Source organism: Zophobas morio, unplaced genomic scaffold (assembly GCF_036711695.1).
Source record: "Zophobas morio isolate AGI-343-1 ecotype UQ-CSIRO unplaced genomic scaffold, CSIRO_AGI_Zmor_V1 ptg000369l, whole genome shotgun sequence".
Lineage (NCBI taxonomy): Eukaryota > Metazoa > Arthropoda > Insecta > Coleoptera > Tenebrionidae > Zophobas > Zophobas morio.
In genome coordinates this window covers 96,435-112,387 of record NW_026972473.1, presented here as the reverse complement: position 1 = coordinate 112,387, position 15,953 = coordinate 96,435, and the positions used below count along the sequence as shown (strand labels likewise).

The following is a 15,953-nucleotide window of genomic DNA, read 5'->3' as shown; positions in this document are numbered from 1 at the left end:
ACCGCTTGTATCCTCTTTGGCTTACTGGCAACCAGATTGTAGCATTGATACGTTGTTATATTTTTCCATTCCGATTGTACACGTGCGAAAGGTCGTTCAAGTTAGCAGGAGCTGACTCGCATGATCCCAGGTTTCCTCTTCAAGGTTCCCCATGCATGCTCAATGGGATTGGGATCAGGAGATAGCGGAGGACAGCCTAGCACTTGGATCGACTGTAATTGGGACCATGATCGCACGATAATGCAGTGTGAAATGGGGGTTATCCTGCTGAGAACCATTTTACCAAGACCAAGGCCATATCAATAGCACGTTCTGATAGGTCAATCTTAATAATGTCTATATACGTGCTTGCGGTGATGCTCCCTGTCGCTTTTTTTAAAAATCCTGCCCCCTTAGATGTTATACAGGGTCAAATCATTATCTATCCTCCCTCATGTTTATATTTTGCTCCATCTGGTGATCAAATATTCGATTATCGCCTGATCGCTTCCAACGCCATTTACTACCTCTGGACCATATCTTTTGATCTTGATCCCTTTCAAATAAATTACTTTTTCCTAGTCAGAAATGCACCAATTTTCGTATTTCTTCACAAACTCTATCTTAGTCACTTGTGACGATCCATAAAAGTGGACGTATTTTCGCATGGAGACCAGCAGAATGCAATGCTCTCGGTATGGTCGATCTTGAAACTGGTCTATCTAGTTGTTTCTATGATTTTTGAAGTTTTCTTGCAGATTTAATTGCATCAATGTCACTTGTCGCACAAGTCGAGCTACATCCCGGTTTTTCAAAATCTTTGGACTCCCTGGTCAACCGCAAGGACAATTTAGATCATATTAAGCTTGGATTCGGGATAATGTGACCTTACTGGCACTACATTCACGAGCAATCTCAGTATAAAGCTTGCCTTGATCTAAAAGACATTTGACATCATTTTCTTTTTACGCATTATTAAATCAAGGTCTCTACATAAGCTATCCTTTATAGACACTCCAACGCTTTAAAAAAATACCCCCTATGAAGGGGACATGGAAATTTCATATGGACTAAAACAATTTTGCACGGAGGGGGGTAAAGTGCAATATCGTTTCAATCGATACTTAAACCTAAAAAGTGATAAAGACTTACGTAAGTAAGCAACTTCTCTAATACAAACTACATTAAATAGCTCTCAATCTAAACTTATATATGTACAAGGGGTCAATATAACCAGTTATTAATTAAAGCGTTATAGAATTTATATGAAATAATTTAAAACATAGGAACAATTTTGAACGATAGTGCATACTATATTTCAACAGGTTAACGGCCAAGCTCTATTTACAATCATGTCTTTTCACAGCGCCACTCCAGCATTTTTAGATGAAATTGAAGTCTGTGGAGGACTGGGCAAACCGTAGAATCCTAACTGATTGGTATAAATGCTATTGAAGCGATTACTGATACTAAATATATCGGTAAGAGAAAACATGGATTTTAAATGACACGCTATTATTTCTAGTATTGATCTGAGTTTAACGACTATCGTTCGGGAGGTTCGGGTTTTCACAAGTTGGGTTGCCTCATGAAGCCATTTCAATTATGGAATGGTTTGTACAACAAGTTAAATGTCGTTACATAGGGCATGTTTTGGCTTTAGAAGAGGAGTTTGCGAACATAAAGAAGTTGGATGATGAAGACATCGAATCATCAAGGGACCGCATTAATGTCTTAAGCTATAGGATAGAAATATCAAGACAAGAGTGCTAGAATTAGAGAAAGAATGAACTTACTAGATTTCTGGGAGCCCTACCAAATGATGATCTATTGGCCTCCTTGAAATTGTTCTGGATCTAAATCAAAGCTTAGAGTCGCAGCCTCTGCAATTTCGTGGGAGATCACAGCCAAGCAGAAGAGTATATGGCACTTGAAGATGTAGCCTTGAGAGCAAGCTCGTTAAAGCTGTCTTTAAAGAAGAAGGACGAGGATGGTAGTAATAAAATGACAAGTGATAATGCTATAAAGGCAAAATTAATGAAAAATTTAAATTTTTCAAGTGTGGAAAGGCTTGGCATATTGCAAGACTGTGCAGAAACCGAGAAGTTAAAAGAGGACTTTTGAGCGAGAACTCTTAAGTTCATAATGACTCAAGTATAATTAACTTGGATCCGGGTGCTAGCTGCCACTTCCTCAACGGCTTAAGGCTTATGATGGATTTTTGACCCACTAATGAAAGAGTCACGGGCATAAAAGGTCATATACCGGCCTTAGGTGTCGAAAAATCTTATTTTAAGAAGGCTCTTTACGTACCTATTGCGTCGGTGAACCTGGGTAATGTGGGACAATTGTGTGATGAGGATAAAATAGTAGTTTTTAACTCAAAAGAAGGAAGAGTGTACAATAAAGACAGCATGAACCATCTTTTATGTGAAGCATCTCCAATCTTGGCTGCCACTAGAAATATAAACGGTTGTTACTACTTGGACGAGGTCAGAGCATTAGGCTCTATACATGACCGGCATGATATCTTAGGGCACATTATAGAAGACAAAATAAGGAATTCTTTAATAAATATGGCATCTATATAAAAATGGAGAAACTCTCCTGTGTTTCGTGTGCAAAAATGAACCTTCTATCCTAAGCCCGTGCGAAGAATATCATATGATGGGCTCCTAGTCGGATCTCATTTAATATCGATATATGTGGCCCATGGTCGGAATCACTAGACGGGGCAGTTTACATCCTTACCGTAGTATGCAAAGGTACTAAATTTATTTGGATTATACCGATCGCACCAAAATCCTCTGTGACCCTGTCTTTTAGGAAATTTCTGTATGAAAACAAACTTTGGTTACGGCCTCGTTGTTAACAAGTCTCATTCAGACAAAGGGGCCGAGTTTACCAATAAGGCTTTAAAAGAGGTATACATTGAAAGCTAGAGTAAAAACAATTTACATCTCCAGAAAAACCTTCACATAACCGGATTGTAAAAAGGTACAATGGAATTTTGAAGGAAATCGCTAAAGCCATGATCAACAGAACTAAATTATCAGACGCTTTCGGGCTGAAGCTCTTAACCACTCTGCGTTTGTCACGAACATATATTCTGTAAGTTGGAGAAATTTCATAAAACCAAACCAAAGATACACTCTCTTTTCATGTCTGGCGCATTTGTATTTACAGGCATAAGAGCTCTGGAAAAATGACAGGGGATACTACTCGGTCTACTATAAACACTTGTGGGGGAGGCACGTATACATGACTATTCGAGCAAAAGAGTTATAAAGTGCGGAAGTTTTAAGATAAGTGAAAACAGTTCTATTGCTAACCTCACTGCTCCCGATAAATCTCTGGTTCCTTATTGCAAACTTGACCGAGGTGCTTCCGACATTATAGCGGGTTTAACTGATAACCCCGCTGATGGAATGACCTTCGATTTCACTCAAGGAGAGAAGCGGAATTTTCGCTGGAGAAAATGAAAGCCACAAACGTAGAAACAGGTTTTGAATTGGATCCAGGTAGATGGGTTACTTGTTTTTCCTAACGAGAGGTGGAACCAAAGAGGTTCCCGGGAACGGTGCGGGAAACTCACGGGAATGCTACCTACACCGTTCTATTTGACAACGGGTGTATTGAAGATATACCGGAAGCGAAGAAAGACAAGAGTCGAATAACGGCAAAGTCGCTATTGACAAGTGTTCAAAAACACCCCAGGAAGCTATGACCTCCGAGGAATGGAAGAATCGGTAATAACGGACTCAAAGTTCCGGATGAGGCTGGTACCTGGGAAGTTACTGAGGCACTTGAAAGTATTCATCTTAAATCAATCACATGGAACTTTTCGATTAAGCGGACTAAAGATTGAAATCCAGGTTGTGCGTGCGGAGTTTCACTCAAATTAAGGACAAGGACTATATTGAAACAACCACACTCGTAATTTCCAAGGAAGCGATTAGACTTGTTGAAGCAATGGGCACATCAGATGAACTATAAGCCCCTACAGTTCTATGTGAAAAATGCATATGTGCATACCCACATGGATTACACCATATACCTTAAGGTCCCTGCGGCTTTACATTAATTCACCCTTCGGCGGAGGGCAATAAATGTCTTAAACTTGTAAAGTCATTATATGGTACCAAACAAACCGAAATATTATGGTTTAAGTACATAGTGCACAAACTTAATGGAGTCTGTTTTAAAGAGATGAAAAAAGAGTCTTGCCTGTCCTTACGTCGAGAGAAATGGGTGGTGAAAACCATGATTTATGTTGATGACTTTAAAGTATATATTACGAAGGAGAGCTGGACCCGTATCTAATGACGAAAATTAATAGTGTCACTTAGGTCCCAATTCGATTTTTTTGAACTAAATTTTAAATATTGTGGTCATTTTGAATGACCCAGGAGAAGTTTAATGATGATCTTTTTATTCCCTATTAATTAAATGGGTGCAATTCTGTGAAATACCCTATGCTCTATATTTCTTTGTAAAAGCTAGAATTAACTTAGAAAGGTACTCATACCGGGAGTTAGTAGGGTCATTACAGTATGTAACCAACATTAGACCAGAATATAGTTGGTGGTAAATAACACAGGACCTCAATTCATTTAGAAAAGAACATTGGGAAGCTGCGAATGCGTTTTAAGATATGTTAAAGGCATCAGCCACTATCATTAAGATGTTCAAGGAATAATACACGTTGATAGCCCAGTATACATATTCCAAAAATCGTATTGGAACGAGATTATCAAGGTATTAGTGTGAAATACCATTACATCAGACGAAATTTAGAAGGTGACTATCTATATAGAGTTTTTCCCCTACTAAGGAAATGCTTGCAGATTTTTAACAAAGGGTATAGCCAAGTGCAGTACATAAACTGGGTAAGCACGCTTATGTACAGTAATTGCCCAAATTTTGGGTGAGGGTGGTGGTGAGAATAGCTTTGGGACTCACGTTTCTATAAATGAACTTTTTCCTGTTACTTATGATGTAAAGGAATTTAAGCATATGCTGGCCTTATTATATATATAATTAAAGCAAATACTTCTCGAATAAATATTTCTTTACTTTTTTACTTCAATTTTCCTTCTTTTGTTGTCTTATTAGCGTTCTTGTGCGTATTTTATATTTATAACCTCTAATTTTTTAATAAAAAGACTTTTAACTTCGATAAAGTCGTAATCCGTGGATTTATTGAAGTTGAAGTTCCGAGTTGTCCTCAACAAAACACAGTTTTTGTGTCGTTGGGTGGCTTCTTCAAAATTCATATACGTAAAATTTTAAAAGCGCTTCGTGTGTATCTACCAGCTCTTCCAGTCTGTGTAGTAGAACAGCCATTTCAGTTTTGCATACTTCTAAATTAGGCTAACAGGACTTTATTTGCTGGGGTATAGTGAAGCACGCGGAAGTTGAGGTTGCATTACACCAGTGGATGCTTTCCATCGTGTTGAGGAGCCAAGCGACGTTGCAGAATTTGCAAAACAGGAAAGGTTCTTGATAGCTACAAGCGGCAACTTTTTAGCAAATTATATCTATTACCGTCGGGGCCTGGTGCTTTCTAGTGCAGATACCATGCTCAGTTTGGTAAGTCCGTCGCCAACGTTTGAAGGGCCTTGCGGTATCTTGCCCTCCTCCCAAGAGGTCGCCCAAATTGGAGAAATGCATTTGAGGTGCAAGATGGTCGGCAAAGAGCACCGCACCGCTTCATCTTCTTCGCTTTCAGGTACATTTACGCCGTTATTAAATGGAGAAGGTGGCATGTAGCAGCAGTTTTTAATTCGTTTACAAGCTTTAAAAAGATATTTGTTCTTCCTCGGCCGCTACAGACACCTCCAGCAGTTTCCCCTTCCAGCGACTATTGAGAAAAATATTCAACTTTTTTTAAATGTCTCTATGAAGACGGTTTAGCGTCAGTTTTTTGTCAGAGTTTTGCTTGGCAACAGCTAGGCATATCAACCGAAGGCGTTGACGAACATGGTTCATTAAATAATCTGGTAGACGACCAGGGCGATACGCAACTTCAAGGCTGGTTATCCTGATAGCACGGGCAGCTTTCAGTGCGCCCTCAAAATTGTTAATTGCTCTCCTAATAGGAAGGAATTAGGTGGGGCCTCTTATTTTCACTCTTTATATATTATATTTTATTTTAACTACTCAACCACGTGCTCATTTACAAATTTAATCCTTGAAAGATGCTAGCTCATTATTTATCTTCTTTTTCTCTTTGTATTCGCACCAAACAGATGCAGCACCTTCTTAAAGAATCACTTTTATGGTTTTAATACATTACACTCATAATTACTCGTCTTAAGACATTCAATTTGGCATTGTCACTTCATCAGAAAACTATCCATGCCCTCTAAACCCCTGTAACGTTATCTCCCCGTCTCTCTACATCCTTGTTAGACCTTCCCTCCACGTCTCTTCTTGCCCTTTTTTAGATAAATTCGCATACACTCACGTTCTTCAGCCATAGTAGCCTAGATCTAGTTCAAATTTGAAAAATCCAATTATTTTTGGAAGTTTTTAATAAAAAATACTATTCTCATCCTTTTCCTTTATTTGCTTATGGAAAGTGCAACTTAGCTACCTTACTAAGTTTTTATAATTTTTTTAACACTGAATTCCTACACTAATTACTTAATTAAAAGTCACTATTACACGCTTATTTTTATGCATAGTTCTTTTGCTCAAGTTATTGTGCTATTTTTTAAAAACCCGTGATACCTTTTTTAAAAAGATTAAAAGCTAATTTGTATAAAGAATTTATTTGGTCTAAAGGGCCAGATAAGCGATTGTTAACCCCGCACTAAAAAAAAGTAGTCTTAGAGACAAGCACCTATAAAAGAAATAACCGTTGTAAAATCTTTTTACCTGTATTTTTTTACATTTTAAAGGTATTTTAATACATAAAGAGCCCGCTCTTATTGCGTAGTCGTAAATTTTTCGCGTGAAAGGCAAAGAGGTGTTAAATTAGATTTCTAAACACTTTACTTTAATAAAACTCTCATTTCTAGAGCAATATGGCGAGCGATAGCTAACATATATTTTTTTCACCTACTACTTAAATCACATACATACTAAAAAAACCTTAAGGACTTTTTAGTTGTATAAGAAAGTCGACAATATTAGTATCAAAAAAAAACAATTGGAAAACCAGTTTTATGATTTTATTTTTACTTAGACAAAAATTTTTTGTTTCTACGCTGCTTCTATATTTAGATGTTTTTCTTTAAATTAACTCTTCAGTATTAAAGACTTTTAGAAGTAATGACATGGTAAATAAAGTATTAAAGGGCTAATTTATATATGAATTATCTATGTGAACATGATTTCTATAGCGGGCTCGTTATTATAAATTAACAATGTATACTATAAAGGAGTATTCCTAATTATTATTTATAAATAACAAAAAAAAAGTTTTTAAAAAGCGTTATTCTTGGTCATTCAATATTCATGTAAGAAATTTTATATCTTTGCACAAACCGTGGTGTTGCGTTTGACTCTTTTCTAAAGTTTGCTGCCGCACTCTACGATATTTATTTTTGTATAAATAACTTTTCCTAATGCTAGATCGACTCTATAACTTTGAATACTAGAGATCTCAATCAGAAGTAATCGCAGCCAAAGAACATTTTACTCCTAAATCGATTGTTGCTTCAGATGTTTTCAACTGTGTCGTTCCGACTGCCCGTCACGAAGTACTCTCGTTGATACATAGTCGTCTCTTAACAAAAAAGCAGAGAAAAAATAGGTGGGATCGATATCTTTTATAGAGTTGCTTCCCACTTCACCCGAGAGACAGCCTGGGACAAGCGCGTAATCACAGTTACTATACGTTATACACAGATTGTGCTGTTTGCATTTTAACAATCCAATACAAATTCCCTTTAGCCCTTACTTCTACGGGCATTGTCCCTCCTAATTATGCGTTATATTTATTTAACTTTTAAAATGCTGATTTGGTCTACAGACGCCATTAGCCAGGGTCACGTGGGAGCCTAGAAAACGGCGTTTGCTCTGAGGGTGGTGAGTTTCCTTTCGCACAAATCACGGCATGTTTGTCATTACGCGCAGCTTATTGTCTCTCGCACTTGGAATGCAGACGCTATTGCCGGAGGATGGTGATCCATGCGGTAGGGCGATTGTCATAACCTACTTAAATCCAAGATATATGCGATCGTCGTTAACTACGCGGTGAAAGCAAGCTCTCGCTGCAGAACTAAGGGTAAAGAGCCTATGTGGCCTGCTTTGACCTTCGTCACTACTTAGACCACATGCGAGCGCCAAAATTTGTTGACAGTGACGTCTCTAAGATATTTGCTTTAAAGCACTACGGGGTCTTCATGCCATCAAAGGTCAAAGGTGCCAACCGGGGTACGTGTTTTCGTTATTAGGAGGGTAAAGCTCGTCGTCGAGTCATAGCAACTTTTCATTTACGACACCATCCGGCGCGGGCGGGAAACTATGAGGGACGAGTATATGGTTTCACCATTGGCATATAGGGCGACACGCGTGTGAGAATTAATTGACAAAGGCACGTCGCGCATTACAGATTACGGACAATAGAGAAGAGAAAAGGGATCTCTGAGGGGCCCGTAGTGTCAGTGATGGCGACGACGGCTGTGTTTCTCCCATTCGCAGGCTGAAGAAGCAGGCGTATGAATATAACTTTAGCGTCTAGTAAAGATCGTGAGGGACAAGCAATGAGCACAGCTTGTGCAGCATACCTCATGGAAACTTGATCAAAGGTCTTTTCAACGTTTAAGAAGATGGCTGTTGCCTTTATAAAGTTAATAGCGCGAGTAGTCCGTTTAGTTAAACAGAGGAGCTACTGGGACATGAAGCTTCTCTGCCGAAACCAAGCTGGAGCTCCGGCAAGGGGGCACGAGAGTTAACAATCTGCCTTTTGTCTAAGTAAAGCTTCGAGGACCGCTCGAATCTCGTCGGCATTAACTAGGTCAAGTGGCTCGTTGGCAACGTTTAGGTTTAGGGGAAATTCGTCTAATGGAACGCATCTTTGGCTGCTAAGAGAGCAGGGGCACGTTCTGGGCAGCGAAAAGCGTAGCAAGTCTAAATTGCTTTTGGCCACAATATTTCCTTCGCGCAGTGGTACTAGTGATACATGCTCGCGATTTCTGACCTGTTCCCCAAATTTTCAAAAGTAGGGACGGACGCCGTGAACTGACTTCAAAACATGGCCTATCTTTGCCTGCCATCTACAATAAGAACGGGCCATCAACTTCTTTCGAATAAACCTGTGCAGTCGGTCAAGAGTTAGTTCGTGGTCGGAGCCCTCGACAGCACAGAGCTCGCTCAGAGGAACAATGAGAATTTAACGATAAGGAAAGATTCAACGCTTCAAACTCCCCTCACATCCTACTGTGTTTGGCGTGTGAACCTTCGCGCCGTTGCACAAAGTTTACTAAAGTTTTCTGTAGAGATGCCACGGTTCTACAATAAATTGTTCTCTATTTTTATTTTTACAGCCTTCTGGTTCTCTTTGCTTTTAATCCGTTATATAAACTATGATCTTCTAAAGTCTCAGCATAAGCATTTGAGATTTGTGGTCCTTTCCGATTTAGGAATAACAGGAACAAATTTTATTTTGTTACTTAATAAAAATAACATCAGTTTTATTTTGTTGGTACCACTTTTCGCGCTTGAGAAGGGAGGAGGTTATTTTATTTACTTTGGTGAATTTAAAAGCTTTTCTAACTATATAATTAGGGATGGCACGAGTTTTAATCTTAAATTATTTAAGAACTCTAGGTGTGGACTGTAAAATAATTGATTCCTGCACAAGAAGTATAACTTTCAATAGTTTTTTAACAAATATATGAAGTAGCCTTTTCTTCTGACTTCCATATATGAAAAGGCACCCTGTACGCTAGTGGAGCTTTCCTAAGTGCAAGTCATGCTCTTTTGCTTATTGATGAAGGTACAAATTGTTTTATTTAGAAAACTTAAAAACTTAATATAAACTTCAAGAAATCAGGAATTTATCTGAATTCGTAAAAAATCATACTAGCTGTTTATTTTCGTTTCTAGAAGCTTGTTTACAAAAAAAAGACATATTTGTTTCTTTGTCTTTCATTTCAGGTAATTTAACTTGTTATTTTTTTAGCTCCAACTTTTTAACATACATTCTGCAGTTGGTAAGCCCTCTAGTTATATCCTTAACTATATTTATAGTTTCATATCCTATTATCGAGCGGTAAATGTAGTGGCCTTCAGGTTACACATATATTTATATTACTACAATAATTTTCAGAAAGGGAAACTAGAAGTTTTAGTTTTCCACGTTCCTTATTCAGTTTTTGGGCCCTGGGAATCGAGAGACGGCCCTTCTTTCACCCTTTTGGAGGCTCTCAATAAAAATATCTCTGGGTTTTGTCCCCCGTTATTGTCAAAAGAGTTGATTTCCGTTGAAGATGTGTGTGACGGAATGTTATCGAGTATGATATCACGAAGCTATACAAAAGGCTTCAAAAATGTACGTAAATAACTATTTTTCTATATTATTGTAAAGTTTTTTGTAAGTTAAGTAGCCTTGCGAAGCGAGGATCCGAAATAGTTGTAAGCTTGAGCCAGCTGGGCGCTCACTCAAACTTTTTTTTTAAAGTAGTAAATTTTTAACGTAAAGTTAATATCTTTACCAAAAAATCACCTGTTTTCATATGGTCTGAAAGAACTGCATTTCTTCTGCTTTAAACCCTACTCCCATAGTGGCCGTCAAAAACTTTTTACTTTGGTCGCAACAATGGTTGTATAATAATTCTACGTAAGCCCAGCATTTTTCTCGCCTTCATATCAGTTTCTGTCTATTTTGCGAACTTTCTGCAGCAACTTTAGCGGAAGTCTCACACCCTCCTCACAGCTTTGGATTAAACGAAAGAACATTTGGCTCACCAGAAAGCAAGATAAGGATCTCCAACGATATATCGCCTACGCTAGGGAGACCGGCTTAGAGCTTCCAAAGACTTTAGGTTTCAAGTTTAAAGGGGGCTTCGTTTTTCTAAAATTCTGTGAACAGGTCCTAAAACTTTTACTTACTTTCACGGAGTATTACACGGGGGGACTACTTTAATTCACTATAAGACCAAAGATTTAAAGGTGATTATTATGTGCTGTTAGTTGTGTTTTTGGTATCAAGTAGCAGTTAAAAGCCCGTTCTCTATTGAACATTTGCTTTTTGCTTTAGCTTCAATTTTCATAAAAATTATTTTTACGGTAATTTTAAGATTCTTGAGAAATTCTGCAACAGGAATCCCAGGTGCGTTGGTTTTATTTCCACAGGAGAGCTGCTGCGCGCCGTCGAACCCCACAATTGGTGGTTGTACTCGGCCGCACCTAATTGTACTTCTGGACTTTATCTTGCAGGTTAAGCGCTTCACGGAAAAACCATTGCTTTTTGTCTGATACTAAAAACTTACAGAAAACATCGACTTTTGCAAGTCCCGCCACTTGAATATGTGCGGGGGCTCTTCGGAGTGTAGAATGTTCTTGAATTACAGGTCGGCGGAAGCCATTTCCAGTGTAACTCTGTTAATAAAGTGTACTGACGCTCAGCTATCGGTGCGAGTGCCCTCATGGGGAAATTTACACCAGAGCAAAGGAGTGTAAAAACAATACTGAAGGTAGCGGTACGTCGAGGTTTAGTAGCATATCTTCTCTTGAAATTAATTATTCGGAACTTCATGTTCCAGCTCCCCCTTTAGAGGACTATAAAACTTTCAAAGGTACTAAGGGAGTTCACGTGGTGGCGTGTGTAGATCGCAACCATTTGTCTGGTAAACTCTCACTTGAACCCTACAAGCCTGAAGGACATCAAATTCTCGTCACATAATACTATTACCGATATCTTATAGGAGTTCCTAATCTTATTAATTCAGTAGCTGTAAACAGCCAGTATCCCGAAAATATATTTTTTCACGTGGTAAAGGCAATCATAGTGGTGGACTTTCTACCGCACCGTGCCATTTACTGCTTCTTGATAGGTCACCGATGCCAACGATGCAGTTTTAGTGGAACGCGCAATTGCTTGCCGGGTCTACGGAGATAATACCCAGAAAAGTGTTGGCAGCCTTTTTACTATAAACCTATCTCCTCATTTTACCTTTTAATTTTTTACTAAAGGTAAATATCGTAGTCCATTACTTTGACACTCGACTCATACGTGGACTATATAAAGTGCTTCTATCATCTTATTATAAAAAGTTGAGAGCAGTAAACTACTTCGTTAGGTGTACACCCCCGCAAATTTTGCTGGTAAACTGAGCTCATCAATGAACTTTGCAAGATTTTACCTGCCTAAACTTATCCCAAACATCCCAATGCTGATATATGTTGACGTGGACATCAGTACTTTAGTAAATAACTTTAGTACTACTTTGCCTAAAGAAAGCCGCTCGATTGCGGTTTAAGTTTTTCAGGATGATGTGATAAAGCTATGGAAGGAGGCAAAACAAAAATTTCAGGATCCTTCTCTTGTATTTACCGTAGTTCCGCGAGCATCAAGTGGTCTTACAGAGAGAGTAAAGCAACTTTTCACCGAAAGAAGCGGTATAACTTAAAATAATAAATTTCAACTTTAAAAACTTTCACTCGGAACGCGCAGGAGTTGCCTTCGAAGAAGAAAAGTTTGTTCAATTCAACGCAGGACTGTACGCTTTTCGGGTAGATCGCTGGCAGAAATTACTTCTTACCCGCGAGGCTGAGTTTTGGATGGCTTTTACTCTGCACGAGAAACTTTGGGAGTTTGGCACTCAACCTGTTAGTGCGACTCTAAGTTTAGAAAAGTATATAACTACTTACAATTTAAGGTTCACAGATTCTGTGGTTACTATCGTACGGTCGCGTAGCAGCGCTCAGCAGTGACTGGAACATCGAAGGGCTTGGTTGGAGAGAGATTCCTCTTGAGAGGGTGGCATCTGCTAAAGTCTTGCACTGGTGCGGAAAGCACAAGCCTGTAAGATTATTTTGAAACTACCGAGTGAGACTGGCTGTTTTTTTTTATGGATTTTTAATTTAAAAGTGGGAGCAGTCCTCAAAACACAAAGAGCTCTGGGAAAAGTATACACCGCACAGTGTTTGTTGAATTACTTTAAATGTCTATCTTATAGCCAAAAATGGTTTGTCAAAAGATTAAAACTTTTTTATATTGCCCCGGCAAGAGTAGTTGCCATTTTAATTTTTTTGCTACGCCATAACATTTTGATCTTTTTATGTCTTTATTAAAAAAATAGTTTTAACAACTGAAAGACTTCTTCCTGATCTTCAGTATATTCCCGCAAGGGAGTTACAGACGCCAGCAGGCTATCAATCTCTATGCCTTGAAAATTAAACATTTTTTCTCGCCTACTCTCGTTTTCAGTATTACTATTTTGTTGTCGATTCTGCCGGTAGTCACTACCAAACTCGCTCTTATAATTCTTTATAGCGACACACACGCAGTAATTTTTTTCCAGATAGGACTGTTCGAAAACCCACTCATCCACCAAAGCCGAATTAACTACTAAACGGGTCGACTGACACACAATATCCGTGTCTTCTGCTTCTTCTATAATAATAAATTAAGTCACCGGCTCTTTAGCTTATAGGTTTCCATTGAATTACATAACTTTAATGGATGTGTATTGTATATATAAAGTAAGGGTCACAGCTAACTAACCCAATTGCCTAAATTTCAAAGAGGAAAGATTAGTGCCCAAACCAGAACCAGTGGCCTTGACATATGCTTCCCTCAAAGACCAACTCCGGCAAAAATACTTCAGGGGCTCCTGTAAGAATTAGCAATTTATATTACACTTTGGCGTTAAGCACTTGTAAGTTCAAATTTCAAAAAAAGAAGCTGGCAAACTACAAACTTAACAAAGGAGTGGAAACCTTCGAGTGAAGAATTTTGATCCACTCTTCCTTGTTAAAAAAGGGCTTGTATACAAAAAGTTCTTTTACAATATCACGAGTGTTCTGAATCAAATTGTGTTAAGTTCAGTGAAAAGAGTTAGTAATGTAGTTAAGTTTACCTTAATACAATTAAAGGCTACTACATCAACGCCAATGGAGTTTACAACCTCCTCATAATGCGCACCATTTACACGATGTTGCTGGTACCGAATTGCCGAAACTGCAACCGCAATATTGCCTTGATGAGAGACGTTAAAGCTTACGGCCTCGATGGGATCTTCATAACGGGCAGGCTTTACAAGGACGGGTTTATTACGCGAATCCCTTGCAAAGGTCAAGCAGTTAGATCCCACTGACAAAGAAGACGAAACTGCTTTTCGAAGAAGAAGACGGCCAACAACAGAAAGCTTAAAGTCGTTCAGAGTTAAAATACTAAAGAAAAAAAATTATTTTAACAATTAATTGCGATTACACAAAAACGAAATCGTAATTCATTTTAATGGCTTGTCTGCCAATTCTATTAATGAACAAAGAATACTTCACGCATATATACCACAAGACTTAGCAATTAACTTTTTTATTATTAAAGTACTATATTTACACTTTCTCTATATATTATAACCCTTTCAGTCTTGATATTTCGTCCTTCTGAATTCTGCAAAGGCACTGCAATAACTGTTGGAAGTCTGGTTCCCAATCAGAAATGTTGCAATATAATCTGATAATTGGCATAAAAACAGATTTTAGCAGTATTAATCTCTCCACTTTCTATTTTGCTCAAGTAAAATATAAAGTTTTAGTCCAAGGGGCCCTCCAAAAGATTTTAAGGTTAAACTTTTTTTTGTATTTGTACGGCCTACTTAGTAATTTACACATACATCGCATTCTTTCGTATTTTATGTCGATTAGGTCACTTTTTGCATGTACCCCCAGTATCTTCTTTAACTTTTGAAACCCACATGCAAAAAATTTCTGTACTTTTGTCTATTTAGCTGACTTAAAAGTATTTAATATTCTTTTCTAGCCTGCGCTAGGCCAATAAATGAGTTATGGTAATTTCATGTCGAGTGTCCGTAAAAGCTCCCTACCTTACATGCCCTTTCTTTAAGTGTTTAAAGAAGGTAACCCTTAGGGTTATGGTTTCCAACTAGGTTAAGGTTAGGATTAAAATACTTTATAAAAATGTAAAAAAATCACTTAACAAACCAATCAATCAGTTACAGAGTAGCTTACTAAAATATTTTTAAATTTTTTTGGCATAGTTGGTCGAGTATCCACGTGTATAACACCTTAACAAGCTTTATGTTTTCGTAGTGTATAAAGTAAAATCTTATTTTAGTAAATGTTGAACTTAATAACTTAAAAAACGTGGAAAAAGGCTCTTGGCTGTGTGAGATAGATTAAAGTAAGCCCTTCACTTTCGTCCGCAATTATTTGCCTTTGTTAAGACATAGCTTATGCACTAGTTTTTGAGGTTACCTAACACCTGGACTAAATTAACAGCCGAAAAGGTAGAATCCTTTCCAATGCTAGAGTTCTACTTTGGTAGAACATAACTAACCCACCAGATATGCTAATTAGCTTGCTCTATCAAAGTAGAACGAATTAACTTTCCTAGTGGGAGGAAAATAGAGAAACCTTTTGGCGACTTCTTAAGACCCGAATGGGCGACCTCCACTGTTTAATATGTAGTAATCACCTGTCTTCAGAAGTTCTTGGCTGATTAATAGCAAGAGGGGACTTCTTCTTTTTAGTATCTTTATTTTTCTGTCTGCGCTCTTAAGCTATTTGTCTTCTAATATATTTTTATTTTTTTTTTAAGCAGTAAAAGACTTCCAGTTATCTGGGTAAAGCTAAACTTATTGACCAAGTAGCGTTAGAGTTAGTTACAGCAAGGACAAGTTGTGGAAACTGGAATTCTCTAGTATATCTTTTTTTTTTACTTGCTAATCATCTCGCTCTTCATAAAAAATAATTTTTTTTTTAGAAGCAGTTTTCTATTATCTAACCTTTTAAATTTTAAATTGATTTAAAAAGTATTTAAAGGATGATTGCAA

The 15,953-nt window shown here is 37.8% G+C and overlaps 2 protein-coding genes and 2 long non-coding RNA genes across 4 annotated transcripts; 3 read left to right on the top strand and 1 right to left on the bottom strand.

The window, feature by feature from the left end:
* Window positions 1-9,388: 9,388 nt before the first annotated feature.
* On the top strand, window positions 9,389-10,038 carry LOC135120275 (uncharacterized). Its single transcript, XR_010278557.1, has 4 exons — window positions 9,389-9,665; window positions 9,718-9,795; window positions 9,866-9,928; window positions 9,979-10,038. It is a non-coding gene; the product is annotated as an uncharacterized LOC135120275 (long non-coding RNA).
* Window positions 10,039-10,151: 113 nt separating this feature from the next.
* LOC135120274 (uncharacterized) lies at window positions 10,152-10,605 on the top strand. The gene is made up of 3 exons (XR_010278556.1): window positions 10,152-10,204; window positions 10,262-10,483; window positions 10,531-10,605. It is a non-coding gene; the product is annotated as an uncharacterized LOC135120274 (long non-coding RNA).
* Window positions 10,606-10,692: 87 nt separating this feature from the next.
* LOC135120276 (uncharacterized) lies at window positions 10,693-13,172 on the top strand. Its single transcript, XM_064044574.1, has 14 exons — window positions 10,693-10,771; window positions 10,834-10,976; window positions 11,024-11,103; window positions 11,232-11,370; window positions 11,426-11,504; window positions 11,560-11,780; window positions 11,859-11,926; window positions 11,988-12,065; window positions 12,127-12,180; window positions 12,234-12,351; window positions 12,415-12,552; window positions 12,608-12,762; window positions 12,821-12,958; window positions 13,025-13,172. Exons 5-14 carry the CDS (start codon window positions 11,461-11,463, stop codon window positions 13,085-13,087), a joined length of 1,077 nt encoding a protein of 358 aa, XP_063900644.1. The 5' UTR covers window positions 10,693-10,771; window positions 10,834-10,976; window positions 11,024-11,103; window positions 11,232-11,370; window positions 11,426-11,460; the 3' UTR covers window positions 13,088-13,172.
* A 5-nt stretch (window positions 13,173-13,177) lies between these two features.
* On the bottom strand, window positions 13,178-14,782 carry LOC135120277 (L-aminoadipate-semialdehyde dehydrogenase-phosphopantetheinyl transferase). The gene is made up of 5 exons (XM_064044575.1): window positions 14,519-14,782; window positions 14,016-14,328; window positions 13,876-13,959; window positions 13,661-13,769; window positions 13,178-13,549 (listed from the first exon to the last, which is right to left on the bottom strand). The coding sequence occupies exons 1-5, from the start codon at window positions 14,626-14,628 to the stop codon at window positions 13,224-13,226; spliced, it is 942 nt and encodes a 313-aa protein (XP_063900645.1). The 5' UTR covers window positions 14,629-14,782; the 3' UTR covers window positions 13,178-13,223.
* Between the last annotated feature and the right edge of the window lie 1,171 nt (window positions 14,783-15,953).